This window comes from Lagopus muta, chromosome 1 (assembly GCF_023343835.1).
Source record: "Lagopus muta isolate bLagMut1 chromosome 1, bLagMut1 primary, whole genome shotgun sequence".
NCBI lineage: Eukaryota > Metazoa > Chordata > Aves > Galliformes > Phasianidae > Lagopus > Lagopus muta.
In genome coordinates this window covers 61,616,534-61,634,341 of record NC_064433.1, presented here as the reverse complement: position 1 = coordinate 61,634,341, position 17,808 = coordinate 61,616,534, and the positions used below count along the sequence as shown (strand labels likewise).

Genomic DNA, 17,808 nt, shown 5'->3' with positions numbered 1-17,808 from the left:
TGCATGGTTTGCTCTGAACAATGGAGTGAGGACAGGCATGTTATGCATCCCATTACTGGTAAGCAGAAGCAAGGAGTTTTATTTTAAAACAAACAAACAAAGAGTATTAGTTGTTTAAATGCAGGAATTAATCTTTTCTTGCATTACATTTCTCACAAACCACAGGTGTCTTAATTTGGTGCAAAATGTTTACTGTACCTTTTTTATTAGCAAATCTGCTTGAGCTTTTTCCTCTTGTGCTTTCTTCTCTTCCATCTTTTTCTTTTCCTTTAATTTTTCTGCTTCTAACCTAGCCTTTTCTTCAGCTGCTTTCCTTTCCTCTTCTGCCTTAGCCCTCTCCTCAGCTGCTTTCCTTTCCTCTTCTGCCTTAGCCCTCTCCTCAGCTGCTTTTCTTTCCTCTTCTGCCTTAGCCCTCTCCTCAGCTGCTTTTCTTTCCTCTTCTGCCTTAGCCCTCTCTCTTTCCTCAGCTGCCCTTTTCTCCTCTTCTGCCTTAGCCCTCTCCCTTTCCTCAGCTGCTCTCTTCTCCTCTTCTGCTTTAGCTCGCTCTCTTTCCTCAGCTGCCCTCTTTTCCTCCTCTGCTTTCTGTTTTTCTTCAGCTGCTTTCTTTTCTTCTTCTGCTTTTAACCTCTCCTTTTCTTCTGCCTCAAGTCTCTCCCTTTCTTTCTCAGCCTCTTCCTTCTCTTTATCCGCAGCATCAGTTATACTCTGCTCCCCTTCCAGCGTAGCACTTGTATCATTCTCTGCATTTACAGCTAGAGTTTTTGTTTCTACCACCTCTTCTTTATCTGTGGACTTTTCTACTGCCACATCTACCTGATTTTCCTCTGTGGGTACCTCCTTTGGTTTCTCCTCTTCCGTGTCTTTTTCTTCTTTTTTTCCCTCTTCTTCTCCATCTTGCCTCCAATTGTTCCTTTGGTACGATTTGGTAACTGTTTCTGTTTCCTCAATCTCACAGCGTCCTTGGCGTGTTTCAACCTTTTCCTCTTTCCCTGTGGTCTCATTTTCTTCCACATTGTTTACTTCTCTCCTGCTGGGCACTGACAAGCTCCCATCTGTGATCGTTGGGTCAAATTCCTTTTGACGTTCCAGGGCTTCCTGTAGACGTTTTTGGCGTCTCTCTTCCCGTCTTGCCAGTCTCTCCAACAATGCAGCTTCATCATCTGTACTACGTTTTGTTTCTTCTTCTGCCACACTGCACAAAAGTGACAATTTGTCATTAGAAAGTTTTCTAACAATGTATGCACTTAGCTGTTTCTAGAAAGAAAAAAAAAAAAATCACTATAAGATCATTCCATGGTTTGAAAACACAACAGGTTGCATAATTCAAATTTTAGCAAAATGGTTCTGGGGGATTAATTTTGGCATTTCTGCATGTATAGGAATGTGGCTTTTCACAATCTCAGAGCCTGGAAATGTTCCCTTCTAGGCAAGCTCTAACAGCCACACCAACAGTCCCCAGGAGTCTAACTAACCTTACTGTCCTGATGCTTGGAACAGATGAAATAAAAAACAACATTCAAAAATTCATCCTCCCACTCTGCACTCCACTGCAGAATATATGATAGATCTCTGCTATCTTTAACCTCCCCCTTCAGCTTGGCCAGAGGCATGCATGAGAACTCCTTACCACGCACAGATGAAATTTTAGAAGATGCTACACAATCAAGATACTTTCTGACTTCAGTGACATTCTCTAAGAATGAGAAAGTGGTTAATCCCATTCAGCAGCAAAATCCACAGACACAGTCTATAATGTGATAACCTCGCAATTTAGGGTACAGTGCAGCTGTGATCATCTATTCAGGGACATGAATTTCTTAGAGATTGGAGTGAACACAGATCTTAATTTAAGCTATGCCATTCAGCACCTACAGCTAACAGGACAGGATCTCACTCTCAGCGCCTGGAGGTTTTTTGACTCCCTCAAAATTCAGCTCTTTAATTCTCCTATATGCATGTTTGTTCCTTCTTTCTAGCTGTTTCTGTTTATTTTATACTTGAAAAAGATTACCCTGTAATCAGATGTTTGCCATTTTCTTACCTCCTTTTATTTAACAAAATGCTGCTTGAGCTCAGTATCTATTAGTTTGCTATCACAATATATATTTCTGGTCTCTTCTGTCAATTGTGTTACGGCTAATAGAAATCTGGATGTATTATTTGTTACTATATGAGACTAAACCAATAGCAGACAGACTGGAAGGCCAACACTGCCCACTCAGCTTGTGACATGCAGAGCTAATTCCATCAGCTTTTCTGTTGTTTAGAGCTATATGGCCCTGACAGTGACAGGTGAGGGCTAGTGTCCAATGCTCACACCCCCCTCACCGGCACATCTCAGCCATAGCTTAAGGCCTGGGGTCTTCTCATGTGCATTTTCCCAATGACACCATGGCCCCAGTAAGCAGGATCACTACACTTTTCTGGCTGTCTGTCTATCAAAACAAAAGCTGGAATACAAGGAGCTTTGTGAGGCAAGACACCAAATGCTAAGGGAATGAGGGAGCAGAATGTATTGGAGGCATTTCCCTCTCTGAGCACCAGATGAGTTATCCCATAGATGCCCTACAGACACTCTGGGAATGTGTCACAGGGCTAGGCCTCAAGGCCAGTCTCAGCAGTGCTCCCACCATGTTGTGCAGACAAAGCCAGTGGCACTTCTCATGGGGTTAGGTTCTCCTCACAGCAAGGATGGCCATATCTAGCACTTGAAAATTAAGCAGCAAGACAGGCCCTTTCAAAATATTTCTCTCCTCTGAACAAAAAGTGTAGCTGTCTTGTCTGTAAATATCAACCATTTACCTGTTCTGGGCATTAACTTCTGATTTCTCTGTTACTTCCCCTGATACATCTCCTTCTTCCTTTTGCCGCAGCCTTTCCTGTCGAGCTCGTCGACGACGTTCTCTGGCAGCTTCTTCCTCATCATCATCATTTCTCTGGTAGGACAGCCTGCAACAAAGCAGGAAAGAGAGGGAAATTAAGGGGACTGTAGCATGTAGGACTGCATGTCTGAAAAATCACAAAAAAAGCAGATGGCTTACTTTGGCTGCTCTATATAGTGTTTAGAAAATAAACTGTTGAGACACCTCATTTCAAGGCTTGGTTTTGTGTTCTTTTTCAGAAACAAAAATGACAGAGTGGTGACAGTGAAGGCAGCAGCCTCACCACACTTTCAGCTTGCTCCTAGAACATATCAGGACCATAAAACCCCAGCCCAATAGCTAAGCAGACATCCTGCTGGACTTCATCATGATCCTGCCAGGATGCACTCAATAGTTTGAGCAGACTATCACTCAGGGTCCCATAACTGAGATTGGACTTCGTTAAGTAACTTTTCATTAAACCCCTCTAAATTTAGAATGACAGAATCATAGAATCCATGATAACACATTGTTTTAAATGCTGACAGTATTCTAGAACTGAGAACTACAAAATTGTGAGACACAAGCGTGACGACCCTCAGTGCTCGGTTCTGAGTGCCAAACATCTGACACCTACAAAACTTTTGTGAGTGCAGAGCCCTGCCAGGCTAAATCATCCAAGATCTCTGCTGTGATGAAAGGCTACAGCTGAGAATCCATTGTATTCTTCTAACCCAGTAGATGATTACAATTAGTTTCATCCTACTTGAAAAAGAAAGCAAGACATTACAATCCTAATAATCCCATGACCCATTCAAATCTTTGGCAAAGTGCATACCACTGCACAAGATAAAGTGAAAGGCCTGCATTCCTGTTATCTTTTAGTGCAATGAAAGTGAAATAGGAAGCTAACATGTACCAAACCCAATCAGGGTAGTCATTTACTTTGCATCCAGCAGAGAGATATGATGGTTGAGAAGTCACCCTTAATTATGTAGTTGTTTATTTAAAAAATTGTGCAGAGTCAAAACAACCACAGTTGCAATTCAAAGAATATTTTAATATTAAAAGTAAACAAAAATATTTTGATTTAGTCGTGAATCAGACTCTTCAGGTCCAAGCCTCTCCCACTGCCTTGCTGTAGTACTGTTTGTTTTTTTCCCCTCAAAGAAATACAGATTCTGCAGACATTCAATTAGTCTAATTTTGCCTTAAAAAGGAAGCTAAAGCTCAACATGTCTGAGTCGTTTGTCCGACCTTGAACAATATTTTCATCCAGTGCAACTTTCCTTGGCCTTAGTGCACTGAAGGATTTCATTTGTTATTTTCATGCTCCGCTTCAAGAGCTTGTATCTCTCTCTTTGTGCACAGTAGCTCTTCTCAAAGAAGGTGAAAACCAGGAGTGCAGCCATGAAGGGTTACAGTAGTGGGGAAGGGAAGAAGGGGAGAAGAAGAATTAAAAAGAGATGAGGCAGAGAAAGCAAGGAAAAATACTATCTGTTGTTTGTAAGTGATTTTAAAAGGGTTCAGTACTTCATCGAGGTCTTGGACAGAAAGCATATAATAATAATAACAATATAGTAAGAACAATAGGAATATAATAATAAACCAATGATGTCTTTAATTTTCAGAGGAAAGAGCATAAAACCATATTGGCAAAGTGACTACAGAAAGCCAATTCACTAGAAAGATTTTCTGTCTGCAAGAAGCCTATGATCTGTTTAGCTCTGAACTGCAAACATAAGGGCACAGGACCTTTGCTCCTAGCCTGTGGCAGCTGGATAATAGCCATGACTGAGTCAGTTCCCAGTGCCAATGGCTGAGGAGCTATCTTTACAGAGAGACCCCAAGAGAATGAAGTATTTATCCTACCCTCTGCAACCACAAAGAACCCTCCTAGATAGTGAGGAGAGCAACCATTTTTAAGAAGTTCTTTAAAATGCCTTTTTGAAACAACCAGTTGCACAGAAAACTAAGAAAGGAAAGAAGAAACATACTCTGAACAAAAAACTTCCACCAAATGGTACTCATTAAATAAGTCAAATGAAAGCAGATATGTATTTCCTGTCCTTGGACACATCGCATAGATCGCATAAGAAAGCTGACAATCTCTCTCAATATCCCTGTAAGTGTAAATGCTGCCACACTGTGTATCAGAGTGTTCTCCTGCAGCAGGAGAGTGGAGATAGGGGCTCCACTTTTAAGGATCACAGCATCCAATTCTGTTCATCAGCATGGATGCACAAAACATCCTCAATAACCTGGAAATAGGGAGCAGCCATCACAGATTGACAGTAGAACAAGCTGAAACTGCAGGCTAAGGTCAGCCTTAGCAGGCTTATAAGCATGCTGTGAGCAAACTTGTAATGTGATCAATTATGAAGAGACACAGCAGGCACCTGAACTGCAACTGACATTCCATGAAAAACTCAGTCAAAGCAACAGTGCATGATACAGACTCAACAGCTACCACTTCTTCGCATGAAAAACGCACTTCTGATGACAGTGCTCCTCCCACTGATCTCTTAATCCTCATGCACTGAGGTCATTCACCCTATGTTGGCTGGCACATCGTTCACCTTCCTTGATTAGCTAATTCCCCTTCTCCTTAGAGTGACAAGCTAATTTCACAGAGAGATTAAAACACAGGCGGGCATACAAATTTATGTACTCTCCTCTGTACATTTTAGATTACAAGAAGACTGAGGCTCCCTTTCCTATTGCTACAGCTCTCCCTAACTTCACATCACAAGTCTTTATTTCCACTTGCTTACATCTTTTGACATTGGGTAGACCAAGAGTAAACAAATAACCAAGCGTGAAGCCAGGACTTCAGTCTGTATCAGACAGATGGAAATCCAATGATCCACACTGGCCTGTGTTGTTTCTTCACCTTTGGAGAACTGCCTTCCAGCCCAGCATGTACACACCTTACAATCAAATTAAATTAACATTACATCCATTTTTCCCCTTCTCCACAACTGTTCAAGTCTCTCTCTACAGTTAGCTGTTCCACTATCTCGGGTAATGAGAGCACAGCATGATCTCAAAGAAGTATGCCAAGCCTTCTGATATTAATTTTCTTATTAAATATTCAAACAAAAAGATGACTATACTTTCTTACCAAAGGTGTATGCTCCTGATCTAAATGACGATCAAAAGGAAAAAATAGCAGTGTTCACTACATCTCCTGTTATCCCTCTGTGTTTCTGACCTGAGAAAAGGCAGTATAACCTGCAAGCATTGTTGACAAGCCATTCTGGTAATGCATTAGTGCCAAGTCTATCATACTTCAAGTGCAGCACAACTCATGTTGAGGAGACTGAGCACCACATCTGAATGCAGCAGTATATCCCACCATGCTAGGTAAGGATAATTACACACATTCTGCCTCTCTGGGAAGGCAGGATAATTACAAATATGTTGAAGTCAACAACAAATGTTCTAGTTATTTCAGTAACATTACACTCAAAGTTAGTGTGATGACCCTACAGAAAATAACTCTGCTGCATTATGAATGGCACCCCTTGCCTCAGATATTGCACCCTTTGAATTTTATGTCAAGCACTGAATTTAGATCAACTTATAACCCACTAAGAAAGCTGGTAATAGCGAATATGGTTGTTCAGTCTAGAGAAGAGAAGGCTCTAGGAAGACCTCATTACAGCCCTTTAGTCTTAAAAGGGATCTTATAAACAAGATAGAGACTGACTTTTTATGTGGTCTGATAGTGATAGGACAAGGGTGAGGCATGTAAGGAATAAACTCACAGAGGGAAGATTTAATTTAGACGTTAGGAAGAAACTTTTACTCGGAGAGTGGTGAGGCACAGGAACAGGTTACCCAGAGCAGCTGTGGATGCCCCATCCCGAGAAGTGTTTCAAGGCCAGGTTGGATGGGGCCCTGGGCAGCCTGGTTTGGTGAGCGGCAGCCCTGACCACAGCAGGGGGGTTGAGACTGTGTGGGCTTTGAGGTCCTTTCCAGCCCAACTCACTCTATGATTCTATGATTGCGAGGCTGAAACCGTTTCATACAATCCAGCTTCTACTAGTTTCCATTTGAAACCACCAATCAGCTCAAACATTATCTGAGGCACTTTGGTTTTAGAATGTCTTGCCAGCACTACTTCATTATTATTATTGTCTGAGTTATGACAGCATTGAAATTTTCTGATCAAGCTTGAAGGCCTGTTATACTAGGCATTCATAAAGGTAGGGGAAAATCTGGTCCCTGTTCTATAAAGTGTGTGATACTGATAGAAGAAAAACATAATGATTTGAAACAGTACCTACCCTCAATGAGCCATAAGCTAAACCTAATTAATCTTTTCTATTTCTTACAATGGTGGAAAAACAATACTGATTTAAGATGGGTTAAACTGCTCCGTTCTAGAAGAGATGGGGAAAAAGAAGACTGATTCCACAGTCAGAGGAAGGGTGTCAGAAATATGGGGGGGAGGGGGGAATTTCAAACAAAACAAAAGCCTTTGAGCATAGATTTTTAACTTGAAAACAGTTAACAGTTAACAGCTCAGGTCTGTCTCCTCTTTCTCCCGTGACTCTCTCAAATGCCAATCAGTCTTTGCAATCATCTGCAAAAACCAGATTGCATTCATAGAACCAGTGACCAGAAAGAGGATCATTCATCCCAAATCAAACTACCTCACCTCCATATGCAACTTAACCTCTCCTTTCATTACCTAACACCACAGCACCGAAGTCTTTGCACTTGTGTGTCTCCTAATTGATGGCAGAGGGAAGACATCATTAAAATATCCTTGATGACAAATTTCACTGCCAGACTTGGTATACAGCAGCTGAATTCATTGGTCTTTTGCATTCTTAGAAAACCTATCTATTTACCCAGGCTCTTCCTGAAAGGATGGGTGGGGTGAGGGTGGGCTGTTACAACACCCTCTGGAGAGTGCTCTTTATGTCACTGCTGATATTTGGTCAAGTTTTATTTATGATTCCATATGTTTTTGTGTTTTATTTTATTGTTACTTTAATTTGTGTTATCATAGGCACGCTTCAAAACATGAACATAAACAACTGATCAATCCTTACCTCCAAAAGACAGAAAATGTACATGCCTTCAGGGCATTAAATCTCTATCAAGCTTTGCATGTCATAGATTAGCTGCATTTTGTTCAAGTTGCATCAAAAAATGTGGTGAATAGTGGGGGAGCAGTTGTGGGGAAAACTATTTCTTCTAATAATTTCTCCATAGCTCAGTGAGAGCTGCCAGCATTCTGCTCAGACCTGATCAAGAAGATTCATTTTTTATGATGGAACAAGCAGAATTTCAATCCAAAATGCTCATGTTTCAGAAAGATATAGTGAGTGAAAACAGGGGATTATGCTGGAGACATGCATACATGCCACCGCAGTTCTCAGTGCAATGTTGTGCACGAATGCTCTTATTAACACCCATATTTTTCACATATTTCTCAATTAGACATGCACCACTTTTTTCACATTGAACACAGGAGAGACAAATGGATAAAATTAACCAATGGATGGAAATTAAACCCAGACAAATTTAAACTGGAAATGAAGCACATGTTTCTAACAGTGAGGTTGATTAAATATACAAGAAATGATGGAATATTCATCTTAAGATGAATGCCTTTTTGGAAGTGATACTGCAGTAAAGTACTAATTCTTGGGCTCATTACAGACACAACTTGGTGGATTTCCATTACCTCTTATGTATAGAAAATCAGGCTAGATTATGCTGTGGCTTGTGCTGGACTTAAAAATTGTCTTCTACTTATAGAATGTACGTGTCTTCTCATTCACTTCACAACTCATCTCTGTCTCACAAATACTTTTGCTCTTTTCACCCACGCATTCTCCAGAGCTACGCAGCCAATATTCCTGACTTGGCACGTTACCGACAGAATGTATGCACATGTTCTCTTGGAAAAACAGAGACTGACACACCTTTCAATGTAGTCCTTTCTCGTTTACATTATTTTCATATTGTCAGCTTCTAGTACCCTTTATTTTTTTAATAGCTCCAAAAAGTTTAAGGGATTTTTTTTTTTTCCCTCTGAGTAACCATCTATTCAGTGGGTTAGCAGAAAGATTTTATTTCCAATGGACCTGGCATCCATATTTTCCTACCATGACTTTAGCAGTCTCCTTTGTTCTACCTTAACTCTTGATCAAAAATATCTAAAACATAAAACAATGTGTATTTTAACAATTAAACTATTGTTCCTCTGTGCAGAATCTTCAGATGATCTGCACTGGTTAAGGATCTGACCATGAGATTGTTGCTTTGTTTGTATGACGAAAGAACTAAGTATGGGAAAGGAATGGGATTCTTCTATATATTCTTCTTTGTGGTTTCTTTCATTTGGTTGTCTTTGACATTTAGTTTTGTACACAGGTAAGAAAAGAATAGGTACACTTGTCCGTTTAACAGTATGATTCTAAAAAACTAATTAGAAAGCAACTCCCCTGGGAAAAAAAAAAAAAAAAAAAAAAAAAAAAAGCATAAAAAATGATTTGCAAGCCAATAACCACAAGTGAAAATGACTCCAAATTGATGAAAAAATTACCGAGTAGTTCATGCCAAAAGTAACCAGGGAGTTTATTTCACTGCTGAAGATGCCATTGAAGCTTTCAGGACAGATTCTGGCTTCCTGAATTAGTGGTTTCTGTTGAAAATGTACGCTTCAGTTTAGTTGCAGCCCAGGATTTCCAATGTCCTGTCTCATCTCTTGCAGCCTTCTCTTTGTGATAACGCTGCTGCTTTGGTTTTAGATTCAGGCCCTGAAACCTGGGTCTTGTAGTTTGAGCCAGTCTGTAGTATCACCGCGTGGTTCTGCACAAAGGCAGAATGAGTCATGCACGCGCCTATTTTTTTTCCCTCATGGCTGAAAACTGATGATCTGTTTCATAATGTGAAATGCAAGCAGATTCTCCAACCACATCCAAATAACTCTGCTAAATCGCCTCTGAATACCTCAGCATAAATCGCATGCAGGACCACTAACATGAAGGGTAAAACCTTCAGCTACTGAAACAATGTTAAATTTGCTTCCAACATATATTATATTTAGATAAAAGAGCTTGCTGGAAATGTCCCAGGGAAAAGCATGTAATTTTCTCAATATGTGAAGTTTGTAATACTTAGCAGTTTTCCTTCAACCACGATAGATTTGACATTGACCAGTCAGGAAACAATCCAGTGCATTTAACCCATTTTTATTTAGAAGTTTCACACAAAAAGCAAAAAAAAAAAAGGCACTGAGTAGAAAAGTAATTGGCTAATTTCCTTCTAGCAGATAGCTATTACTTCTTTACTGCTTTTCTTGACACTTACTGGAATTCACACAGAAATCTGTCTCTCTGTACAAAAAGAAGCGTACAAAACAAGTTTACTTCTTCCAGCTTAAAAATGTGGAAGCAAAGCCCAGTTGCTGTGCATACCACTGTGGTTGATGTGGTATTTGCTGCCTCTGTAGCAAATTGCTTGCTGCTTGCTGCCACCACCTCCACTTTCTAGTGCTTTATTGCATATAAAATTCAGTATCGCTTATGCCACATCTTTACCCAGTAATATTCCAGGCATCTCCCTATTGAGAATAGTGGGCATGTTGCCTAGCTGAGGCATAAGTAAGGAGTTACAGGACTCACCCCAGAACATACAATTCACAATTGCTACAAAGCCAGATCATAATTTTTTTATTTTTTTTTTTTGTGGTTTTGGGCCCCTGTATTCAAGGCTTTCAAGGCACTTTCATACCCTCAAATTGCTAGCATATTAAATGTATACAAAGTTAAGGACTAACTCCTCTTTTGCATTGAATTGCAAACAAAGATCCAACTAATGTGATTGAGAAGTTCGCGGAAGACAGAAGGAATTAAAATGAAGAAAGAAATCAAGAGTTGTGACTTTAAAAAGAACCCTTACATTCTGACAATTATGGTTTTTCTAGAAAATATGTAAAAGTTTTGAGGAATGAAATCAAGAATTTTTTACGGCACCTTTAAGCAAACTGATGCCTCCTCATGCTCAAACTACAAAGTTCTGCATTCCCTCCAAGAATCATTTTAACCCTTTCAAAATTCATGTTATCCTTTGCAGAGGATCAAAGATCTTTAAATAAAGGTTTTAAAAAAAAGAAAAATGGCACTAGGAGGATATCTTCATACTCTAATGTTCCATCGCATTGCCCAACCTACTCACGATCAATTTCCAGCATACTTCCATTCACCACCCATCCTGTCAAAACAAGACATGAAATTTGAGAAGAAAGATGTCTTTTTTCTAAGATGACACATCTTCTCAATGAGAAGAATCCCTTTTAGCATTTTTTCCCTGCCAGGTTTTTCAGGGTATGAAGAAGAACCAGGGGTCAGGACTTTACACACAGGTGAATCCTGCGGGAAACAAAGTCCACGCTGATCAATATCAGGGACAACACTTACCAATAGCACTGAACCCAACTCAGAAGGAATTATTTCATCCATCATGGAAATGCAGCTGTGTCTAGGGTTGGTCAGCAGGAAGTCTATAGCTGAGTCTCTAGAACGGTAGCATCAGTCTCTGATTTAAGATCGATACTAAAACTGAGTGTAGATTAGAACAAAGCTAGAGAGCCAGTGGGGCAGGGAAGATGGAAGCAGAGATGATATAGGGAACGTGTCTGTAGGAAGGGGACTGGAACAATATGCCTCCCTGAGCTGGGGAGAGCCAGCTAGTAGCAACGGGTGACTAGATGATTTCTGAGGTCTTTTCCAATTTATTGATTTGATGAGGAGCCTGGGTGATGGAAAGTGGATAAAGCTTGATGGAGAAAGCAGAGGGAGCGAAGAGGAAAGAGATCTGCCAGGAGGTAGCTGGGACAGTGGAAGAACCAGAGCTGGGTGAGCAGCTCTGATGTCAAAGTACTGAACTTCTCCCATGGCTTCTAAGTCTGTTGCACAAGGACCTGGAAACCCAAATTCCACCATGATTGACAGAATTGAAACGACAGGACAGCAAGTCACAGTTACTCAGTTACCTGTACATCATCTGTTTACTCCCTCAGCCTTGCATAATCTGAAATGACTATAAATGGTCAGAGATGGCTATTTGCATTGCTCGATTCATGAGAAGTATGGGGGTTAGCACTAGTCTGGGCTATGTGAAGCATCAAAACTCCTATATATTTCCCAGGGGATTCAAGATTGCAACTAACTTACTATTGCTCAGGGCCAGAAAAGTCCCTGAAGTTCTCTGCTGTAGCTTTCACATACGCAGCAAAATCTGTGCTGTGTGAACAAGGTACAAGGCATGTATTTGCACACAGGGAACCTGGAAAAGTAATTTTACCAGATAATCATACAGATAATCACAGAATAACCTTTTTTCCATCTACTCTTCCTGATACAAAATATGCAAGAGGACGGCACAGCCTTAATGTACCTCAGCAGACTAAATATTGAAATAAACACTTGCTAATGGGAAGGCAGCTGAAGTGCAAGAGGAGGACTTGCAATGAAACAGAACAGACTGCAAAGCCATATGCTAACTGGAATAAACCACTTTAGGGGAGATACAGCATTACAAATACGTTCATTGCTACAGCATATGGCAAACAGGGAAAAAAATAATGAAAATCAGATGTCTCGAAGTCTTCTAGTACTGATTCCCCATACTCACAATCCACGGATGCTGTGCAGGTGCAGATTTGGTTTCAAGGGAAATTCATGACTGTTCACTTTTAATGTGGACAAGCATCTATCTCTTTCTCAGATACTTAAGAAACCTACTGTCAACAGCTAAGGTGATTAGGAGACATTTTCTGTGAGACACAGGAGGAATTATGAGTGCAGATCCTGTCATTTGCTAACAAGATTAGGGCTAGATACATTCCATGCATCTCTCTGAACGTTAATCCTGATCTGTCTTTCACCTTCATGAAAGGTAAAAAAAAAAACAAAAAAACCCTTCCATAAAACAGGCCTGTACAGATATGTAAGGTCACGTACAGCACTTTGAACAGCACGCTAACGTCACAATGATTTGCAGACATCGTATACCAGCGTTGCGCAATTTAAACAGCTGGAAATTTGACATGTATCCATTGCAACTATACACGCATAAACACTATAAAATATCCTGGCTTTATTCTTTTAATTAGCTTTCCCTTAGATGCGCCTGTTCCCCCTTGCACTGCTTCTCTGTGATCCTTATTCCAGGAAAAATTACTCCTAAGAAACTAGCATAAAACTCAGTGTAAAAAGTTAGAGAAAGAGAGTAAAGCTGACTCTGAAGTCAGGACAGATGACCAGCCACACTGGAAATACAAACATAGAAGCCATGGAACTTCAGAAAGGGCAAACAAACAAACAAACAAACAAACAAACAAATAACAAATAAAAACAGAACAACAACAAAAATACCTTATCATGGAATTCTATAGCCCAACAAAAACCCTTTTCCATTTCAAATATTCACTAACAAATTATTAACATATTGTGAGTTATTCATAGGAAATACCCAGATAAAAAACAGGAAACAAGAAAATAATAATTTGCTTGTCCTGACTGTGCTTGTGGTCCATGGACTTCCAATGGAATATATGCAGCTGTTCAAGGCACATGGGTGCAAATAGCTCACATTAATTACCATGCATAGATACCATGCCAGTATAAGGGTCTTTTTCCACAGTATATAACATGCTCACAAATAACAGCAGCTATTATGGTAAGCATTAATTTTTCAATCTGGAACAGCAGTTCCATATACAGAGCTAGGCTGTAATAGTGACTGCAAAATGCTTCATGCTGAAATATCCCCACACAGATGGGCTCTGCAGGAACATGGGGAAGCTGAGTGGTACTGCCAGTTACACATTCACAGCAAATTATTGATCAGGTCCTGTTTGCTATTTAACAGCTCTTCCACTGCCAAACAGCTGTTCTTTGCCCTAGTCAGCCTTCTTTGCTTTGTGTTCATCAGATACAAAACCTGGCCCTGAGCTTCATGGCCCTGTTCCAACTCAGGCTTGTCCATCAGACACCAACTTTCACACTCCTTCACCACCGGCAGATGTTTGCAGGACAGGCTAAGCAGCACCAACCAGGCCTGGACCTATGGGTTCCAGGTTGCTTCCATGGAATTATTTCGTGTTATTATATCCTTTGCCACAGCATTCAGTGATCAAAGTACCAGCCCCAAAACAATTAATTTGATGCCATGCAATATATTCTTTATTTTAGCTGCTTTTCATTATTTTGCTAAAAAGAAATTCCAGGTGAGTCCAGGGAAGGAAAGGTGAAGGAGCAAAGTGGATGGCACTAACCACAGAGCAGATGACTGTGATCAATGAGAGAAGGAAACAGAGAAGCTAGTCAGCTAGAGGAAGAGAATGGCAAAGGGCTGCTGTGGCAAGAAAGTGAGCAGATGCAAGTGAAGGCAAAAGAGAACCTAATTCCAAAGATGAGGAAACAAGAGAAATTAAGTTTTCACCACCAAGAAGCACAGGTTTTTTGGAGACTGAATTGACATTATTAAGGAAAGAATAATTGAAAAAATTGTTGTTAAATGCACAAAAAATTATGTTTGAGCCAAGGCTTTTAGGATAATCTCTTACATTCCAGGAGTGAGCACAAACTGATATCTATTTTCCTTTCCTCATCATATTAGCACTTGGCACTCACTAACTTTCTATCAAAAGGTCTCAACATACTTTACAAATTTAATTAATCCTCACAACCCCTTTTGACTGCTGCATGCTGATTATTATTCCTACTATAAAGCTGGTTTATGGAATGGAAAAATAGGGACATAGACAAATGTACTTGTTTCAGCCTCAACCCCACAGCAGATAAGATTTGTGCATTGGTTGCAGTACCTCAGTCCTAGTCCAAACACTGTGGAAGTTAACAGGAGCTTTTTTAGCAGCTTCCAAAGGTCACTGCTACAGGTAGGCCAAACCTCTTTCTCCCAGGCCCAACAGCTGCACCTTGCCAACTTCCATTGCTGCACCCAAAAGTGTGTGAAAGCCACAGGCAGAACTGATTATCCTGGGACAATTTTTGCTGGCATACAGAACAAAGAAATATCCTCCCCTGAGTTCCCTCTGAGCAAGTGGCAGCCTGCCCTCCTCTATGCAGTGCCTTCGGTTTCCAGGTACTTCCAAATCAGTAGTTTACATTTTAAAAAGAGATTTGCCTGGTGTAAAATGGGAAAGGAAACCCAGAAAGCTTCTTTACCCAGGGGAAACTTGCAGCCATGTCACTGCAAAAGAACCTCAGGCTTCATGCATGGGTTAGTGTGCCTCAACACAGCCTGGCAGCCCCTTCAAGCACCAAGTTGTGAACTAAGATACACCTCAGTGCCTGAAAATATGGAAAATATGGGTGCAGATCGCCTGCCTACCACTGAGTTAGTTATGCAGAAGCTCTTGAAGACTTTGCTTGAGAAGGCTTCTGTGCTCAGCAGCTCTCACTGCACCATCTCCAGTGCCACACAGTAGATGGGACTGACCTGAATGTGAGCCAGGACCGTCAACAGCAGCCCTTACCAAACTACCTCTTGATTAAAGGGCAACATTTTCTGTCGCAAGATGAAATGCAAGATGAAAGAGCATTTTAGGAAGCCACTGGAGCTCCTAATGGAAAGGTATTCACACAACATAAGGACCCTTCAGAATAACACCATCAGAGAACAGGCCTTAGGCTTGGCTCAGACCTGCTGTGATTCATTCTAGTGTCTTCTTCCCAGCAGCCTGTACTAACTATTCACACATGTACATCAAGCCAACTGCAAGAGAGATGCAATCCACTTTATCCTTCTACGAAAGTCCTTACTGAATTTCAGTTATGTGTCCTGACAGGCACTGGAAGGAGCCAAGAAAACAAGCACTGGATAGCGAGTCTGTGTTTAATAGTCTTTTGTGAAAATACAACATTTGATGAATGAGGATATAGCAATGTAAACTGGAGAATATTTGGCACCAGAATTGGGACAAGAATAAGAGAAATTGAATTCCTGTTCTCAGAGCATGGTCCAACCTGTTACCATAACTCAGTTGACTGAGATTACTGAATAAATAAGAATAAATGAGATGCTTAAACCCACTTGTGTATAAGTTCCCATTCGACTACAGCGGGGTTCGGTGAAAAAATCATCCCTTTGGGAGATTCAAAGTTTGGCATGATGGGCATTACCTACATCAATAAGGTATTATAAGACCAATCAGTCTAATATAAACATAGGCATAAAATTAGACACAAACACTAGCATTTATCTGCTAATTGGGCAATCTTGGATGTATTTATGGGTGCTTCTGCCAGCTTAAAATGAATGTGAGATAGGAGTATTTTCATTGTTAGTGCATAGCTATGAGTGTATACCAATAATTTTTCTGCACTCTCCCAACAGTTTGATCAAAATACTCCCACAAAATTACCAAAGATTTAGGAAACTCCAGGGCAGACCGCACTACCTACTTTTGCACTTCAGAAAGAAAACTCCCAAAGGGTTTTCTTCTCTGTTTCACCTCCCCAGAAGCTTTTCCAGTTCCTTCTCCAGTTTCTTCTCACATTCCAAGCAGATCATGTCACTTCTCATCTAATGGCACTTTAATGGGTGTCTCCATCTTCTTACTCCACACCTGTGAGCCCTGCCCTAAATTCTCCCAAGCCTGAACATCCCAACTTCATACCCTTGCAAAACTATCAGCTTTGGGTGATACTCCAAAAACGGAAAAATGCCAGGTTCTGCACCTGGGATGGAGCAATGCTGGACACAGGTACAGACTGGTGAATGTGTCTGGGGAGCAGCTCTATAGAAACTGACCTGGGGGTTCTGGTAACAGCAGTTCAGCAAGAGCCAGCAGTGTGCCTGCCAGCCAAGAGTGCAAACTGCATTTGGGGTGCATTAAACACAGCAAAGCCAGTCAGTCACAAGAGGCTATTCTCCTAGCAATTATGTGGCATTGTCTGGAATACTGCATGCATTTCTAGGATTCACAATATGAACAGGATGTAAAGGTCCTTGAAAGTGTCCAGAGGGAGGCAAAAAACCCAGTAACAGGGTTGGAAGGCATGTATATGTTCGGGAGGCTTGGACTGTCCAGCCCAGAGAAGGGGGAGGCCAAGAGGCGGACTGTAGAGGGGAAGCAAAAGGAGGTGCCAAGCTCTGCTTCAGATACTGGTAAGATGAGTGGAAGAACACAAAATTGCACCAAGAAAGCTGGGCATTTGAAAGTATTTCTTTATTGTGTGGGTGGTCAAAGACTGAAACAGGCTTCCTAGAGAGATGGTTCATGTTCCATGCTTGTCATATGCAAGAGGCATTTGGACAGTGTCTTCAATAACATGCTTTAACTTGAAGAGGTCAGGCATTTGGACTAGATGATCCTTGAAGGTCCATTCCAAATAAACTACTCTATTATATTCTTTTCAGGGCTCAAGATCACATTGAACTTGTTGAGAATTGCTGGAAAGAGCCAAAAGCTAGGCAGTGAACAGCATAATCTCTACCTGTTGTAGTGTAGTAAAGAGCACAATCATATCCTTTTTGGGATGAGAAAACAGATTGGTAGTATTTCCACAGCAGAACTGCATGGGGAACAACAAGCATACATAGAATGCAACAGAAACAAGAACTGTTTTATGCATTCAGAGCATTCATCCTTCTCATTTAGGGACTACAAGCATGTAGCTAGATGGTATGTAACAAAGCTAGACTTTGTCTCTCACCTGATCACTCCTTAGGGTGTTGGGTGAGGCTAAAAGGGAAGAATCCAAGAAATCAAGCAAGGAATTAAGGCTATCTCCAAATGACAAAGGATCAAGTGAAGCTATCAGATATGCACAAAAAAGGAATATTTCTCCTCAACTGGATGGGCTGCAAATTATTGCTAATGAATATGCTTTCAGTGGGAAGATTTTGTGGCCATACAGATAAGGACTGGCAGAAGAATCAAGATGGCATT

The 17,808-nt window shown here is 40.8% G+C and overlaps 1 protein-coding gene across 6 annotated transcripts in view; it reads right to left on the bottom strand.

The window, feature by feature from the left end:
• Positions 1-17,808, bottom strand: part of CALD1 (caldesmon 1) — a 184,399-nt gene that overhangs the window by 29,397 nt on the left and 137,194 nt on the right. For 4 of the 6 annotated variants that reach the window (XM_048966957.1, XM_048966974.1, XM_048966967.1 and 1 more), the window contains 2 exons: positions 2,803-2,949; positions 199-1,192 (listed from right to left, as the gene is read on the bottom strand). In XM_048966957.1, coding sequence (XP_048822914.1) covers positions 199-1,192; positions 2,803-2,949 — 1,141 coding nt within the window. The remainder of the gene's footprint in view (positions 1-198; positions 1,193-2,802; positions 2,950-17,808) is intronic. The other 2 variants (XM_048966992.1, XM_048967001.1) reach the window with 1 other exon arrangement.